The following is a 17,600-nucleotide window of genomic DNA, read 5'->3' on the forward strand; positions in this document are numbered from 1 at the left end:
TAACGCTTCAGGTTAGCGTCCCCCACACACACACACACACACACACACACACACCATTCTTGCCATGGCCAGGGATAGCGCTTCAGGTTAGCGTCCCCCACCCCACACACACACACACACACACCATTCTTGCCATGGCCAGGGATAGCGCTCCAGGTTAGCGTGACCGAGAGGGTCATTTCCAGCGAGCGTCCGACCCGCTTGTTGCCGGGGCGGCCCGTAATTTAAAGTGGTGTTGACAACCACGGAGATCGCCCCCCTTTTCTCCCGCTGCGCGGCGACGCTTGGGTCTGCGTGGAAGCGCCGTTTTTTAACCACGGCCGTTTACAAGACCTTTTCTAAACAAACCTGCCAGGTGCACCGCGTCCCCCGAAGCCGCACCGGGCCTAACGAGATTAAAAAAACCGAGAATGAAATAAACGTTCCGCAGCCATTTCCAGCGCCCCCCAACCCGCACCGCCACCCCCCATGACCGATCGAGAACTAATGAGAGCTTTCTGTGCGCGTTTCTCTGAAACGCCCGAGCTCGTTTCTGAAACGGGATGTGTGCGAGACAAAGAGCACATCGAACGGAACGAGAGAGAGAGAGATGGCTTGGATCGCGAATTCGGGGAGAGCTCTTTGAGGAGCGGAGGGGGGGGGGGGTGACTTTAATGTTTTTCTGGGTCCCCCGTTTTTTTTTTTTGTTCCCCAACATGCATTGCTCCTGGACTCTGGCATTCTGAGAAACATTTGGTTAGAACACTGGCCTTGTTTTTTTTTTTTTTCTTTTCGTGCCACCAAAATAATTCGAAATGTTCTGAAGAGTGCATCGTTACACCAAGGAACCATCTCCAACTACAGAATGGATCATTTATGGGAAGTGCTATCAACTACTTTCTTTTTTATATCATGCGGTATTAATTGGCTATTAACTTTGTATACAAGACAGCGAACAATGGCCGGGGGTTGTCAGATTATGTAAATAAGTGGCTGTATCATCCAGAACTATAAAAGGGTAAGGTTTTGGTCTGGGAAACCGTGAATGGATGGCGTCATGCCTGTTCCTAAGCTGCAAAGATAATACGCAAACTGTACGAAGACCCTGCGGTAAAGAGGATTATTACAAGGTTCACAACACATGCGGCCAACTGTTTTACATTAGTGCCACAGGTCAGAGTATTCTCACAGAGCAAAGCCTGCGAGGTTGACAGCGAATAAGGGTATAATTGAAACATCTCGTTAAGTATAAGCGTCTTCAACTGATTTTTTGAGTAACTTCAATTGAAGTGGGAATCTCTGTTAATGATTTTTTTTATGGACTAAACGTCTCTCTTGCTGAAAGGAAAACCAATATTATAAATTACACTGGTCTCTCATGGCTCGAATGAATTTCTGTCCCTGTACAAATCCAATACACTTGAACAAATCAGTAGAGCTCAGAGTAAATCTTTGGAATGGCGCAAGAGATGTGTACTCAGAAGCACAAAACTGTTTTTTAAGTGCATATTGCCACGTTGGAAATGTGACATGGAGAAACCAGCCATAAATATCCGAAGGTCACTGATCAATTTTATTTTCCCAAGAAAGGTGCAGCATGTGTAAACTAGAAGAAAGAGGATGTCTTATGTGGATGGTTTGATAGAAGTCCCATTCAGACAGCCTGACAGCCTGACAGTAGGGGCGACATAGCTCAGGAGGTAAGAGCGACTGTCTGGCAGTCGGAGGGTTGCCGGTTCAAACCCCGCTCTGGGTGTGTCGAAGTCTCCTTGAGCAAGACACCTAACAGCTCTGGCGAATGAGAGGCATCAATTGTAAAGCGCTTTGGATAAAAGCGCTATATAAATGCAGTCTATTTACCATTTACAGTTGTGAATATTTACTCAGGACGTGATTATATTTCAGAGGAAAATGTATATTTGCATATTTGTGATCTTTGCATATTTGTGATCTTACACCGTGGTTAACACTCTACACAGTCGTTTAAAGCCAAAGCCATCTGTGAGTTTGTTCATTCAGACGCTGAATGGTGGGTGGGATTTATGTTGGAGCACTTTGGGGCCACATCCTTCTTGTTTAGGGCCACTGAAGCCCAGGGGTCTGCTGTATCCTGGGCGATGCCCCTGCTGGACTTTAGGCTGCACTCGGCTCTGATGCATGTCATTAGCGAACGAAGCCAAAGGGATAACTCAGATCTGCTCCCGAAGGCCAGTAGCGCAGCTGGTTTTCATATTTCCCCACCAATGAGGGACTGACTTAGACCTGGGTCACCAGGTATGTGGAATCACTGGCCAATCAGTAACATTCTTAAATCGATTAACTACCAGGGAGTAAAGCATTCCGGAAATGCTATTGGTCAGATATGAGTATCCCTGTGCTACCGCTTCAGCTGGGTTCCACATCCAGGAGCCCTTAGCCTCAGCCAAAAACGGTTTAAGTGCGTCTTGGATGACAAAAATATTGAACTGACAATATTTTCTAAAAAAGTATTTTATTTTTATTGAATGATCCTGGTAGTGTAGGTTTCAGCATTGTAGATTATCTGGTTCTTGAGATTAAGAGCAGTGAATCATGTCCCCTGCAGGGGACAAATTGAATTGCTGGGTCTCAGGAGGACATTGTGACATTTTGCCTTAAAGAAAGGCATCCACAAAGAGAAAAGGAACCAGGAGGAAACCGGAGTTCTGATTCCAGTTCCTTCGTAGTGCTGCTAGAACTGGAACCAGGTAGAACATGACGAGCTGTTCCATCAGACAAAATCACAGTGACTACGTTTGCATGCACGCAATATTCCAGTTATTGCCGTTATTCTGAATAAGTCAATGTTCTTATAAGCTGTTTACATGGCTACGGAGAAATGAATGTTCTTTTAATATTCCCGTTTAAATGTAGCCGTGCACAGACTGATTAACGTAAAACGGGGCACCTACCATTACGTTCCTTATGCCTTTCAAAGTTTCAAAAGTGGGATAGTTTCTCCCTCCTTCCAAAAATGTTGTGCCTTTTATTTAAGGGCCTTCCATCCTTGCAAACTGGTAGCTGCTAGCTGTCTGGTTCATATTAAAATGCAATGGGCAGTAACAGCAGTGCTGGCCGTAAACAACACCCTCAGGCCTTATGTGTTGCAAACTGTTGTGAAAACCCCGATTGAGCATAACAATGATCTTGGCATGCCCCCCTTTCACCAGAATATGCCATATTCAGAGTTAGGCATTATTTGGGGTATTAAATCAGAACGTGCCGTCTGTATGACCCAAATCGTATTTGGGATATTGTCTAATTTGGAATGACAGCAGAACATGAGTGTTCATGTAAGCGTACCCGTTGACACTAACTGTGCTAGTTCAGCCCTCTTAAAGGGACATGACGCTAATTAACAAGAGGCAGCTTATCCTGCTCACCCCCAGGGGCAGCCGGCCAACAGAGAGTGACAACTAGTGTCCGTCTCTTTAAAAAAAAAAGATGAACAAATCAGAAAAGCTTTCTAGCCCAGAAAGGTAATTAACTGTTGAATACTGAGCATTTTTTCCAACGATCTGTCATCTGATCAGCCGGCTCAGTGGCACTCAGAGCTCGTAATAGGCTTTGAGATTTAAGCTGTAAGACTGCAGTTTGCTCACAGGTTACATTAGCTGCGCTAGCCTCATTATCGTCTTGCCTCATCAAGCGAATACACCCAGCTCACGCAAAATGTTCTCACAATGTTACCAGAGTGTTTTCTGAATGTTACGACATTGCCGCTACACGGTTGCAGCATCGTTTGGACTCTTTGTGTTAGCTGGGTACAAACTGGGTACAAGCTGGATACAAGCTGGGTACAAACTGGATACAAGCTGGATACAAGCTGGGTACAAACTGGATACAAGCTGGATACAAGCTGAATACAAGCTGGGTACAAACTGGATACAAGCTGAATACAAGCTGGGTACAAACTGGATACAAGCTGGGTACAAGCTGGGTACAAGCTGAATACAAGCTGGGTACAAGCTGGGTACTAGCTGGGTACTATGTGGGTACTAGGTGGGTACTAGCTGGGTACAAGCTGGGTACTAGCTGTGTAATAGCTAGGTACTAGCTGGGTACTAGCTGGGTACTAGCTGGGTACAAGCTGGGTACTAACTGTGTAATAGCTAGGTACTAGCTGGGTACAAGCTGGGTACTAGCTGGGTACAAGCTGGGTACTAGGTGGGTACAAGCTGGGTACAAGCTGGCTCTGCTGAAGCACTTGGGCCATTTCTGTCTGCACTGACTGAATGCTGGATAACAAGACAGTAATGAGTGGCTCAGCCAGCGTGAAGCGCAGCCAGAACAGCCAGAGTGCTGATCTCACAGCTGGGGCGTAGCCTGGGAGCCAAACAATGTGTTACGTTAGCATAGCTAATTAACTGCTCGGTCTCCTCTGACTCTTTTTATGTTCCCATTCAAACCTATTGTACACCACAATATTAGCCCAAAAAGTCCTTGGGCACGCTCGTTGGTTAAGACATAATGTTTTTTATTTTTTTCTCCAGGAGCAGGGAGACCTTTCACTAAAAAAGAACATGATAGGGCAACCTTGGAAGAAGAAAGAGAGGGCTAATCCAATCCACATAAAGCACAACAAACACAACAAAACAAAGTCAAATGAATCATTCCAAGCTTTTAGGCATCTGGGCACCAAACTACCTTGGGTAAGTCAAAAGCCTAGCAACGTAAACCGGACAGAGATTTTTCCATCGTAAAACAAGTAATGTCTACTGCAAATTTTTTCATCCGTGTAATTTTTTGCGATGACAGTAAAACACCAACGAGTGTGCCTTTTGATTAGATAATGTCAGACACATATCAAACATGAATGCTCCATATTGTTACAAATCCAAGAGGTTTCTTTCCTCCAAATGTGTTAATTAATACAATGTTTTATTTTTCTTTTTGAATACAGGTACATTGTCTGCCATTAAAAAAATAAAATAATTTGACACACCTTGAAGTCTCGTGATTGGCTGGGCCCGACAGTGGGTGGGGACAATCTTGTGAGAGGAAACGCATTCCAAAGATGAGAGGTACCTGGAGCGGCTGATTGGGGCTCATGGTGTTTCTAGTACCGACTGGCTCGTGTTCAGAGAAGATCAAACTGGATAGCAGACTGTGTGTGATCACTAAAGCAGTGGACTCACTATAGGGTATTACTGCATTATCATGTTTGATGAAGGTAACAGAGATTATGGTGCAATCAATTACAGTAATTACATCATCCAATAAAGTTGTTTCCTTTGGCGACTATAAAGTTTTTGAGATATGACAGATTCGATATATAGTATGATTGTTGTTTTCAAAACTTGACCACAAGGAGCCAAATGAGAGCTTAGGGACGTTTGCATATCATTTTAATTTGCCATATAGTGACCTCACCACTTTCTGGGATTCTGCTGTCACAAACAAGGCAAACAAACGAGTAACTCAATGTGTTACAATATTTACATTTACAATAGGAATTCAGAAAAAATACTGTGTCCCGTGTATTTATCCCGGCCTGGTGTTTTTCATACACTAAATTCCTTTCTGATAACTTTTTTCCAGACGCTAAATTCAATACTAATCCATGCAAACGCTCATGCATACACATTTCCAAGGTTGGAGGACTGTGTGTGGACCATATGTCAGGTCTGTGCTTAATAATGGGGTCTGCCAATAACTCGGTTCCCAGTAGAGCTCTTCCCCATTTCATGTGTCTCAATGGGCTCGAAAAAGGCTAAATCATCTTTGTTAATAGCTTTCATAATCGTTTGCTAAACATCTCTCCTGCTTCAAACAGAAAAAAAAAATTATAAGTTGTGTGTGGTCATTTATCTTTGCTCTTACTGAGTTTCCTCGAGTGAATTAAAGGTTTATACAATCTACCACTTTTCAAAATTCCGTGGTAAAATTAATTAAACTTTATTATTTTAAAATCAAATTAAAAGTCTGTCGTAGTTTGGTAATGGTACTGAAAATCTACATTTTAGGGTCAACAGGATTTCAGGATTTCATGAAAATATACAACCAGCATACAGGCTTATTTATTTCTACATTTAAATATAATTGTACAGTCCTATAGGCTTAAACAGTTGCACACAAACCCGAAATAACTATTTGTCTTTCAAAATCATCACCAAAACCAAAGCTCATATTTGACAACCAAAACGTTCTTAATGCTTGCTAATCTTATTCCGTTATACGCAGGGAGCGTTGGCTGCTTAGCAAATCAAAGAACAGGTGCATTGAAATCCGCGCAGACTGAAACGCTTTGTTCAAAGAGATATGGCTTTTTTTCATTTGAAAAAGGGGGGTGGGGTAGGGGGTTATGTTTAATGCAAAGTTAATATCGATTTAATGCTTGTCAATGCCCTTCTATATCTTGCGGCATCGCTAATCCTTTCAGTGCTCTACAGTCTCCGGGTGTTAGGCTACTCTTAACCAGATGCTGCCGGGATAGATTTTAACAGAGCTGAGCCCCGCACGAGGATCAGACGGACTCAAGGTGTTAAGACAAAGCCCAAGCGCTTTCCCCCGAAGGCTCCATACAGTCTGAAACTATGTTACATTCATTGTTTAACGTGTTCACTTGATGAATCAATACATTTCTAATTTTAGTATATTTTTTGTACTAGTTTATTTATTGACTTACGTTATACTGGTGTAACTTTCTTAAAATACTTAAATGCGCCCAAAAGTAACTTTTAGTCCTGGTACATCCCTGGGCAATATTTTTAAATTTTATTTTAAAGCTGAAATGAATTCAACAGCACAGTCTACTCTTAGTTTTAAGCATGCATTAGTTCTTTCGGCTATTTTATGATGTATACACATAGAATTTACTGTATCCAGGGCCTATCTGTTTCTTGTGAGAAATAAATTTATTCCGTATGTGAGACGCTTCGGCATTAAGTTTAGAAAGACGGGTGAACCATACCGATTTTTTTCTCACACGATTATTTCGGACATTTTATTTTCAGAATAACTTTGGTTACACCTCAGAAATAATCACAGTGGTTAAACACACAATTTAGGAAAATTTCGCTTAAAAGTTAACTTCGAGGCTTCGCCCTGCATAAAGATACTTTCAAAGCAGCAACATTTCTGACAATGGGAAGTTTAAACAATTTTATTGTGTCGAAACGAAAAAAAAAGAGGTTCAATCTGTCCGCTTATCCAAAAGTGATACCCACCCTTCCTCCACACATCCACGGAACCAATAAAGAGAGAGAGAGAGAGAGAGAATAAAAACAGTTAACCACCTGTCATGGTAAAGCACAACAATAAAGCAATCCAAAAAGAGCTTTTCATGCATGGGTAATATATTTGCTCAGCCATTCACTTAATGAAGCTGATAAATGTGACGCAAAACAATGGTCTAGTTAATCTATTTAGTAAAATGTTTTTGGTTTTTTTTGCGGCTGGGTTACGGGTCTCCTACTCAGGAACATTTTCCATTTAAATGGAGCTAACTCTTGTGTGCGACGCACAAGGGGGAGACATTCTGTGTGGATATAATATCTTAGAAATGTGTCTTTAATGGGTTTAATTCAGTCCGACCAGCTGTTTTGCGCTATTTGGTAAAGGGAAAACAAACGTGCCAAGCTTGGAAAGCTAGTTGAAATTAGTTTCGGTCACCGAGGCTAAGCTATATTTCCTGCAAACCATCTGCTTGATTGGCACAATAGGGGGATTTTCTGGGCAAAGTAAAAGAATAAAAAGCTTTGAACGTCTAACAGTTACTTATTTTCTCGTCCTGAATTGAGAAGGTGCTGTGTTAGGTGTCTTAATACGTCTGCCCCAGACGACAGATTTGGATAACTCAAAAAAGGCTAATGCAAATCTGACTTTTTTTTAAAAGGGATAATTTCATGGAGGCGTTCTACTTGTATTTGACTGAGCGCAGGTTTCCCTTCCAGTCCAGGCATACCTGTTTAAGTCTAATAGCGCATTCATTTTAAGGTCTGAGGAGCACGTAAACATTTAAGACTCATTAAAAATAGGCCACATATATATTTTTTTAAACCAAAAGAAACACAGTATAAGGGGAATCGTGGCAAACAGGAAAAGTTCCCTCATTCAGAATTTTGAACAAAAAAATAATTCATTCTAAAACTGAACGCCACACAAATGGCTAGGGCTATTTTATTTATTTATTTTTTTCCAAATGCGAGTTAGTCAAAGTCTTAATCTACAATTTGTACTGACGCAACACCCATCTTTACGTATGCAAATATAAACTAAATATCCCCCGGTATATTCTATAAAGACTTAACTTCATTTTAGAAATAGTTAAATGAACACGAGTATCTTTTGCATAATAACATGCAAAGAAACGAAGAATGCATACATAATGCAAATAAAACCTCCCCAAAGATCGACCAAATTTAGTTCAATTAGATGTCTTCACAAGTCAGTTAAGTTCCATCAATTCAATCAATCCGTTAATCATATAACATTAACCCGTAGTGCCACACAACATAAAACTGAATATGTAACCAACCATAAAGCAATTGTGTGATTCTGAAAAAGTATGTATTACGAATGATCAATTTGCATTAATTTCTCTTTTTAAGAAATTGGGGGACAAATGCCCAATCAACATTACTAACGCGTTCCAAATAAATGCAGCCCAGCATAAACTTAAAATGGAACTTGTCTCCACTGTTCGGAAACGCCAGTTCAATCCGTTGGGGAAACGCGCACGCTACAATAGCTAATTTTTGTAAATAATTTCAAATATTAAAACACAGTTTTCATTCACCAATACCGTTCTTATGTAAGACGCCGTATGCACTCAGTGCCTAATGCACAATTTCATGGAGCTTTACCTCCAGCGATTTTGCTTGTGACACAAGCGTTCCTTCCCCTCATTTCTTCCAACTGCTGTTCAGAGAAGATGAGTTGACTTTTTCAGAAATAAATTTGAAGATAACCACTTTTAAATGAATGGCCAGGGGAACAAAACGGATAGAACACTGGTCAAACGCTATTAGTCACAGGTCTTAGCTTTAGACTTCAGATTTCACTTCTCTTAAACGATCAGACAGAGAAGAACGCTGCCGAAAGCGAATCCTGCAGAAATAAAAAAAAAACCCTTTGTCGACTTTTCCTCCTATTATCTGTTTTTATTCAATGGACGCTTCTCGTTTTTGCTCCTGCAGCTCGCAAGCAAAACTTGAAGGTTGTGCTGAGACAAACCACATTAAACTGAATCCACGTGTGGCACAGCGTGGGACTGACCTAGCACGGCGAACAATAGCCTCCTTCTTTCTTGAAATCAGTGAAATTAGCCGCATTAGGTCTCCAGAAAAAAAGAGAGAAAAAAAGAGAGCCAGATTTATATAGATAGAGTCAACCACGGCAAGAGAGGTCAAAATATACTGAAACCTGTACAGTAAAAACGAAGTGGACGATTTAAAAAAAAAAAACTGGCTTTAAAGTTAACGTTTGTCCTCAAGCGTTAAAATGTTTAAAAAGTTATCAGACCATGGCGCGAGGTCGGACATCCCGTTTCTTTGGTCGCTGTAAATATTTTAATAATATTTTTTTAAATAATAATTTAAGAATCTCATTCATTCTGCAGACAGGCCTTTAAACATTTATACTCGCGCTAAGAAGTTAATCTAGTGGGATAGTCATTATACATTGAAATTCTAAGTTCTAACACTTAAAATTTGTTTTTAACTTAGTAAGCGAAGTGATTGATAATTCATTTTCGTCTGACTTTATATGCTGTAATATAGTGAATCTGAGGCGAAAACAAACAAACAAAAAAACCCGGAAATGTGTTACTGGACTTAACAATTTGACATATATTTTAAACGTCGGTTTCATAGTGTATAGGCATGATTTATCTCTAGGCATTGAGAGCACAATTTGGGCGTTTATTTGTCACCGAAGAGGGGCTACTTGACACAAAAAGGAAAACCGAACAGTTGGTAGGCCTACGTGTGCGATACATTCAATGTCTCTTTAATTTGAGTTTAATATGAGGTTTAAGAGCTCTTTTCATATATGTGTGTTATAAATCACAGATGCACTCTTGTTCGACGCTTAAAGCCGCAGAACAAAAACCCGCCGCAGAAATAAAGCTGGATAAAAAGATTTTTCAGAAAGCTTTGTGAAGGAAAAAGAAAGAGAGAAAACAGCTGAAGGTGACAGTTAGTTCATGCTTAATAGGATAAAAGCTGAACGGCTCGGGCTGCACACTTCTCATTGCGAATGCTCAGCGGAGCTGGCGAAATGAATGGAGACTTTTCAAACCCATAATATTTAACACATCTGTTAAAGCGTTCTGTGACCAGAAATCCTTTTAATACATTATTCCATAACGAAGATCGGATTTAATGTGCTATAAAGACTAACAGAGCCCCTTAGAAATGTATTATAAACCCCGAAGCAGATCAGACGTCATTACTTTACGCAAACATAGGCTACGTTTTACACGCGAACGCCATAAAGATATATTTCATTCCGCGATATAAGTAGATCGATCATGAAGGATGATGATGATGATGACGATGAAAATAGTTGCAGTAATAACGACACAAATAACACGAATGAAAAAAACAACAATAATAGGTTACTACTACTACTACTTCCACTCCTACAACTACTACTATTACTACTACCACTACTACTACTACTACTACTAATAATAATAATAGGCTAATAATAGGCTAATAATAATAATAATAATAATAATAATAAACAATAAAAATAATTAATCTCATTCAACTTTCAAAACGTCAAATAGAAAATTTAAAGCTAAAATTTCTTTAACATTCAAGGCAAACAAAATTACTAAAATGGCGCTCCGCATAACTATTTCAAATTCAAAGTCTATTTCAGCTGCTGTTGACAAAAGCAACGAAAAAGCACTGCATGGATTGTTCGAAGAATAACTAGTGCAATACAAAGCCCTGAGAATGGATTGGGGGGGCTAAGAAAATTATTTTGTGTCATTTCAATCTAAATAGTTATACCACCCAGCTATACTTCAAACATTTGGACCAACCGTATTGACAATAGCCTGTCGTTTTTTATGAATACTTATTGATCTGCTTTGCATACACAGCAGGGGTTCAAATAAATTTAGTGGATTTCTTTAATGAATTTCTCATTCGGCAGCCAGAATGACGTTTGAAACTTTTAAAATAGCCTTTTAATTAGCCTATGTGCGCCGCTTCCAGACAAAAAACCTTGATGTGATTCTATACACCAACGTATACCAAAGAGGCGGTCAATATGCAAAATTGATGACTACACTTTCTTTGTTAAAAGAACATTGTCTACTGCTTGCTTATGAAGTCTAATCCAATCATAAATTGCACCATCGGACCAATCAGGGGGCTCAGTTTCCCGACTGAAAGAAACTCATGTGGAGAACTTTGTTGAACCTCATTGTTAAAGCTGTCACTTTTGAAAGGGCTTTGCTAAGCAGTACGCTATAAAACCCGTCATCGAGTGAGAACGGCCAGAAGAGTACTGCTAGTCTTATCGGTTGGATCCTAACGGGGGAAAAAATCTCCTGCAATCAAAAAGGGGTGTTTCGTTTATACTTTTCCACACACTTTCCAAGCGGCGCAATGATGTTCCCAAGTGTAATTGCACCACCTGCGATGTATCCGGGTTTTCTTCGGCCGTCGGCGGCCCTGACTCTGCCCCAGTCTCTGCAATCGGCGTTCACCACTCACTCCAGCTTTTTAGTGGAGGATCTGCTGCGGATCAGCCGACCGGCGAGCTACTTGCACAGGACAGTCCCTTCGCCAAGTGTTTCTCCGCCGACCTCGGGAACCACCACCCTCAACACCGCTTCGGCTGATCGCGTTAGCACTTCCACCTCCTTGTCAAGCGGAACATGCTCGGCACAAACTTCACTTTCCAACAGCAGCGACCCCAACTATTTGAAGTTTGGAGTTAACGCCATCCTGGCACCATCGACAAGAAACGGTAGGATTCTTTTTTTTCTTTTGGTAACTAGATTTTTAAACATTCGAGCCTCTAAGATTTAGGCTATACGCAGTTGCCACAGTTTAAGTAAACACGTGATGAAGGGGGCATGCCTTTTAAAATATGTTTTTTATATATGTTTTAATATCACATACTGCCAACACGTGATGGTAATACGAAAATACAACGGCTTTTATTTGCTTTTTTTTTTTTTTTACAGTTTAGGCCTACACGTTTGATCGTTGCGCATCGGATGTGATGTCAGTGGTTGCCGCGTTCTCAGTTAATAGCTTGTTTATTTTTCTTCTTTCAGAATCGTCGCCTCCTTCCATTCAGTGTGTGCATCCGAAAGCATTCCCTTTGCCCTATTTTGATGGATCGTTCCATCCATTCATCAGATCATCGTATTTTCCAGGTAGGTCTTTTGGACTGCAGTGACGTACATTATTGTTACATTTCTCGCTGTTTCATGCACATTTTGCTAGTTTCCTAAACTAACTTAGGAGGGCACACATACTGGTTCAGAGGTTGGAGGGAGTACAACACTGTGAAATCAGTCTCGCCAATTTGATGCCCTATTTAGCACAAGCAGTGACTGCTGACATTTTGCACCGTTTCCCCTAATCTACAAATTAGCCGGAATTGTCATGGTCCAAATTTGAGGCGGGTCCCTTCTCACAGAAAAAAACCGCTGGCGTCTCTTCATGGCCCGTTTTTCCCACAGAGCGAGTGCACTTAGCCACTGATTGCTAACAAAGGTTTCAGCACCATGACGAATTGGTCAGCTCCCTCCGGGCAGCCACACACAGACCCGGCGTTGACTTTACCACGCCGCTGATAGGCATTTACCAGTCATGGACTAATTCCCCATTAGGGGCTATTCACTATTTCAATATTCTCACAAGACCACATAGAGTGTTGTGCATGTTTATGGGAAGTCCAGGCATGGTATATATAATGTTTGCCAACAAAGGTTGGGACGTCTTTTAAATATGAGGCTGTTGAAGTTGCTGAAGTTAAATTAAAGAAAATACACAGCACACTGCATGTAACAGTATATCGCGTGCAGCATTACCCATTTTAAACAGTTAAACGTACAAGTAGGCTATACGCAAGCCAATGTTTAATTTTAAGTGAAAAATAAATTGTCACTGTCACACAATGCTGTTAATCTGAACGTTGCTATTATGGTTTAAATACCCGCTCCGGTTGTGATAAGGCAAGCCTATCAACCGGGAAGCATAAAGAATAATCTTTCTGAAAAGTCTATAAAGTCGCTAGATCGTGCTTTCATTCAGACTAATGATAATAGAATGTGATTCTTTTCAGAGCTGTGTGAATGCTTCAACAAAACAACTTGAGCTTTATGAATAGCTTTTCGTGTTCATTTAATGAAAATGATTTGGGGGCAAAGCCGGGCCCCCGTCATCAGTATTCTCCAAATGATCTTGGCATGCAGTTGTGTTTAGTTTGAAAGTGTAAATCTCTTTTGTTACAATAATATATGGCTTTAGCCGCCTGTCCCGGGTCTTTTTCTGTTAGTTCATTACTACACAATTACCGTTCACGCTTCATTAGCGACTCTATCTTTCATTGGAATTCGGTTAAAGGATACTCTGCCTTTTTATCATACCAATGCTATTGGGAACCAAGCAATGTGCTAATTAGTTGCTTCGTGCCATTTCACTGAAACGGAATGCTATTTAATAACCTAAGAACAAAAACGTCTTCAATATTTATAGATTTTGAAGCAGAAATGATTGTTCGGAAACGCGGAGCCCCAAAAAGCAACAAGAATTAGGCCTACGTCATCGCGACTTCGCTTTCATGACTCGCGAAAGAAAAGTTTTACACGAACGATTGTTTTGTCCTCAACTTTAAAAAGTGCCAACTTTTTAATTTAGTTCCTTTATTTCTTTGCGTTTTAGCATCTTCATCGGTCGTGCCCATCCCTGGAACTTTCTCATGGCCGCTTGCAGCTAGAGGGAAACCCCGGAGGGGGATGTTGAGACGGGCGGTGTTTTCTGACGTGCAACGCAAAGCTCTCGAGAAAATGTTCCAGAAACAGAAATACATCAGCAAACCCGACCGGAAGAAGCTCGCGGCCAAACTTGGTCTGAAAGACTCACAGGTAAATTACATTACGGACTGTCTACTAAAATATATTTGTTTTCTTGTAAATTAATGAAATATAGGCTATCCGAGATAGGCCTGGTTGGCGTAAGGATAGCCAACATATAGGCTAATCCGGACCATTTTTTTTTTTTTTTTTTTTTTTCAAATTCAGTTGCCCGTCATACACTGCGTTGGCCTATAGCCTAATTTTATTCAGAATTCTAATTTCAGGGAAATTTATTACCTGGGTTTCTCAAAACTCATTCCTTACATTTCTCCCTCTCCTCCCCAGGTGAAAATTTGGTTTCAAAACCGAAGAATGAAATGGCGAAATTCCAAAGAAAGAGAGTTGTTGTCTTCCGGAGGGTGCAGGGAGCAAACGCTGCCCACGAAAATGAATCCCCACCCGGACCTCAGCGATGTGGGCAAAAAGTCGTCCGGGGAAGAGGAGGCTTTCGGGAGAGAGAGCCCGCGAGCGGCGTTCTGCCATTCACCCACGGAGCGCAAACTCTTGGACAGTGTGGAGTCGCACCTCTCGTCCCCGTCCCACTCCAGCAAACACTCAGACTTTTCAGACTCCGAGGACGAAGAAATCACAGTCTCTTAATCTAAAAAAAAAAATTAAATTATGTTTACATATAGCTGCCCTTTATATATTGCTTATATACAAATTATGTAATCAATCTCTAAATGTAAGAGGATGTATCCCTTAATGTAGGCGCAGACGTTCCCAAGATTTTAACAGATTTCTTCCACGTTCTATAGGCTACGCTCTGTTTAACGGACTCCCTCAAAACAAGGTTGCATAAGATATTTGCTTTGGTACTTAACTTGGACCGTACTTGTACACACAAACATCTAATCGTTTATTTTAAGGGATATGCTTCTTTGAAATAACTTGCTGTGTTTGTACAGCTTTTTATTGTACAGTATTATGTACAAATATATTTTGTATGGAAATTTTATACCAAGAGTATTATGAGTAAGGCTTTTTACATTAGATTTAATGTTTTTAACTAAGAAATGTAGAAGTTAAATGTATAACTTATGAAAACATATATTTTGTATGCCACTGTGTGTAAATGTGTATATATTCTAAATGTTTTGTACAAACGCCAAATAAAGTGTAGAAAGTGCAAATGAAAACGTAGGCTACGTGCGTTGTCCATTTTCATAGCGTTTCCATTTTCATAATCATTAGACATTCAGTAACAATAACAATAGGCCTACTGATATGACATGTTAGATATGACATGCTTTTTCTATTCAGAAAATTCAAGGAGACAAGTAAGCTAGTATATAGGCCGGAGGCCTAGCCTACGTAGCTTCAGTAAGGTTTTAACTTTGTAGACTTCCACGCTCTTTGTAAGGATTCACACACTAAGCGGGAAAGTAGGCTAGCCTATACGTTTACCGAAACGTAACGTGACGATGAATATGACCGCCATCTTACTGAGCTGAAGAAAATAAGTCAAAACAATAGTTGCAAATATCATTAAAATGTCGTATTACAAGGTTATGTGGCACGGTTCGAAGATAACTTTTTTCTTTCAAAATAGCGTGGAAATAAAATGTCTTACCCTTCGGTATTTTTGGATGTTAGACCTGTGTATATCTTTCGTAAACTCGCACTCCGCCATTCCTTCAATGGTGCAGCAGAGTCAGTCACAGCAGAGTAGGCGCGTGTTTGTTTGACGCACAACGTACTGGAGGTGGTGAAATCTTAAAAACGTAAACATTTCATGAATATATACCGCACGCAAATACCTTTTATTAAAAATAAAAAATAAATTAGCATTACGTATTCAGTGCTAAAACATGTAAGACAGTTTGTTATAATTCCCCATTAATTCGAATAGGCTAGCCTTCAACCTAACAGAAACGACCAAACACCATCACGTTACCTTGTTTTAAAGTTTTTCTTCTGTCAGCAATGGCGTAACTTCAACCGTTGCCTAACAAGGTCGTTTTAAGTACTTTAATGCTTTTACAACGTGCTTTGCCTACAGACAAGACATGGTGGTTTCAGTGCTCAGATTGAAGTAAACGAAACTGCGCTGCCGCGCAGCCGAGTTCATTAGGTCACCATTCATAGTTCAATAATTTAGAGCAAGACAGGGATTACAAACGACTACAACTGTTTACTTGTTGGTTTTGGAAAGTTTGATTCTTCTCATTTTTCTCTTGGAAGAATTGAGCATCGATTGTTCGTTACTACAGGCTTGGGGAAGGCAGCTTAAGACCCAAAATGACAAAGCCACAAAGAAAAACTATTAATGAGGAGATGAACCGATAAGGTTTTGGCTCAGATCGGAGAGGTACGTTGTTAACAGAAGCCTTAAGGATATTGCTCGGCAGATAAACTAAAATAAAATAAAAAATTGTCTTTCCATGCATGCAAATCCACATCTGGATTCGATAATAATCCGTCAGTGCAATAAGTTAATAAATAAGCATTCATTTTTATTAAATCATGAATAATTTAAGACTGGTACAGCGATCAGATTTATTCTCAAGAGTCATGATCTCTGACAGACTGGTAATGACAAACTTGAAAGTTCTGTGTAGATGAGCGCAAACTGTACACAAAATACTCATTTTCTAGTTCAGTTTTAAAAATGGCTAGAAAAACTTCATCAAAATGCAGCACTGTAATCAAATATTTACATTATTTTACAAAGAAAAATGTACATAATAAAGTACACATTCATTAATGGACGGTTCCACTTTTAAACAAATAGATTCAACAGAAAATTTCCAGCAACTTTCAACATCCGAACTTCTGCTGGTAAAATGTTCATGTTCAAGTGGCCTAACAAGCAAACATAACTTATTTGTGCTTGCATCAAAAAAAAACAAAAAAACAGATGTACATAAAATGCTAGATAAAATACAAACCCCAAAATTATTCACATATCTCTTTACTCACTGTACAATTCTTGGCAGTACTGAAAACACTAGGAAACTATTTGGCTTCCATTTAAAATTCAAGATGAATGTTGCATAGAATTGGTAACTAAGAACACTCAAAATGAACAGTTCCAAACATCGATGGGCAATGGAAGCTTTGTGAGAAGAACGACTGAAGCCATGCGTCACACTAACGAGAGCAGGTCTGAGAACGCAATCTTGCGGGGATTCGAAAGGGGAGCAGAGCTCAAGTTAAGCAATTTTGGGAATTCCATTTACACTTAATGCAAATGGCCCCCGACGCTAATGCTCTGCAGAGAGCTGCAGACGTGGCAGCCTTGCCTTCAAAGCCCTCGGTGCTGCTCTGACCCTTTCAGAGCCTCTTGGAGTTGAGAGATTCCCTAAAGTGTTTCTTTGCCATAATCATTTTCCTTAAAGAAACCCAATTTCGGTATACGACGACGGGGGGGAGGGAAACACAATGAAATGAAGTACGTGGCTTCGCCCCCCTCCCCCCACCCCCCCCGCCACCCCCCACCCCCACCACCACCCCCACCCCTCCCCTAACCCCATTCCCATCCCACCCAACATTTTAAGTAAACTTACTTAAAACAGAGCAGCAAATACACGTTTGTCACATTTCATGC

At 40.4% G+C, this 17,600-nt stretch overlaps 1 protein-coding gene across 1 annotated transcript; it reads left to right on the top strand.

The window, feature by feature from the left end:
* Positions 1 to 11,469: 11,469 nt before the first annotated feature.
* LOC118215569 (homeobox protein DBX1-B-like) lies at positions 11,470 to 15,154 on the top strand. Its single transcript, XM_035396458.1, has 4 exons — positions 11,470 to 11,928; positions 12,242 to 12,343; positions 13,857 to 14,059; positions 14,336 to 15,154. The coding sequence occupies exons 1-4, from the start codon at positions 11,565 to 11,567 to the stop codon at positions 14,648 to 14,650; spliced, it is 984 nt and encodes a 327-aa protein (XP_035252349.1). The 5' UTR covers positions 11,470 to 11,564; the 3' UTR covers positions 14,651 to 15,154.
* Positions 15,155 to 17,600: the final 2,446 nt, after the last annotated feature.

The sequence above is a fragment of the Anguilla anguilla genome, chromosome 16, assembly GCF_013347855.1.
Source record: "Anguilla anguilla isolate fAngAng1 chromosome 16, fAngAng1.pri, whole genome shotgun sequence".
Lineage (NCBI taxonomy): Eukaryota > Metazoa > Chordata > Actinopteri > Anguilliformes > Anguillidae > Anguilla > Anguilla anguilla.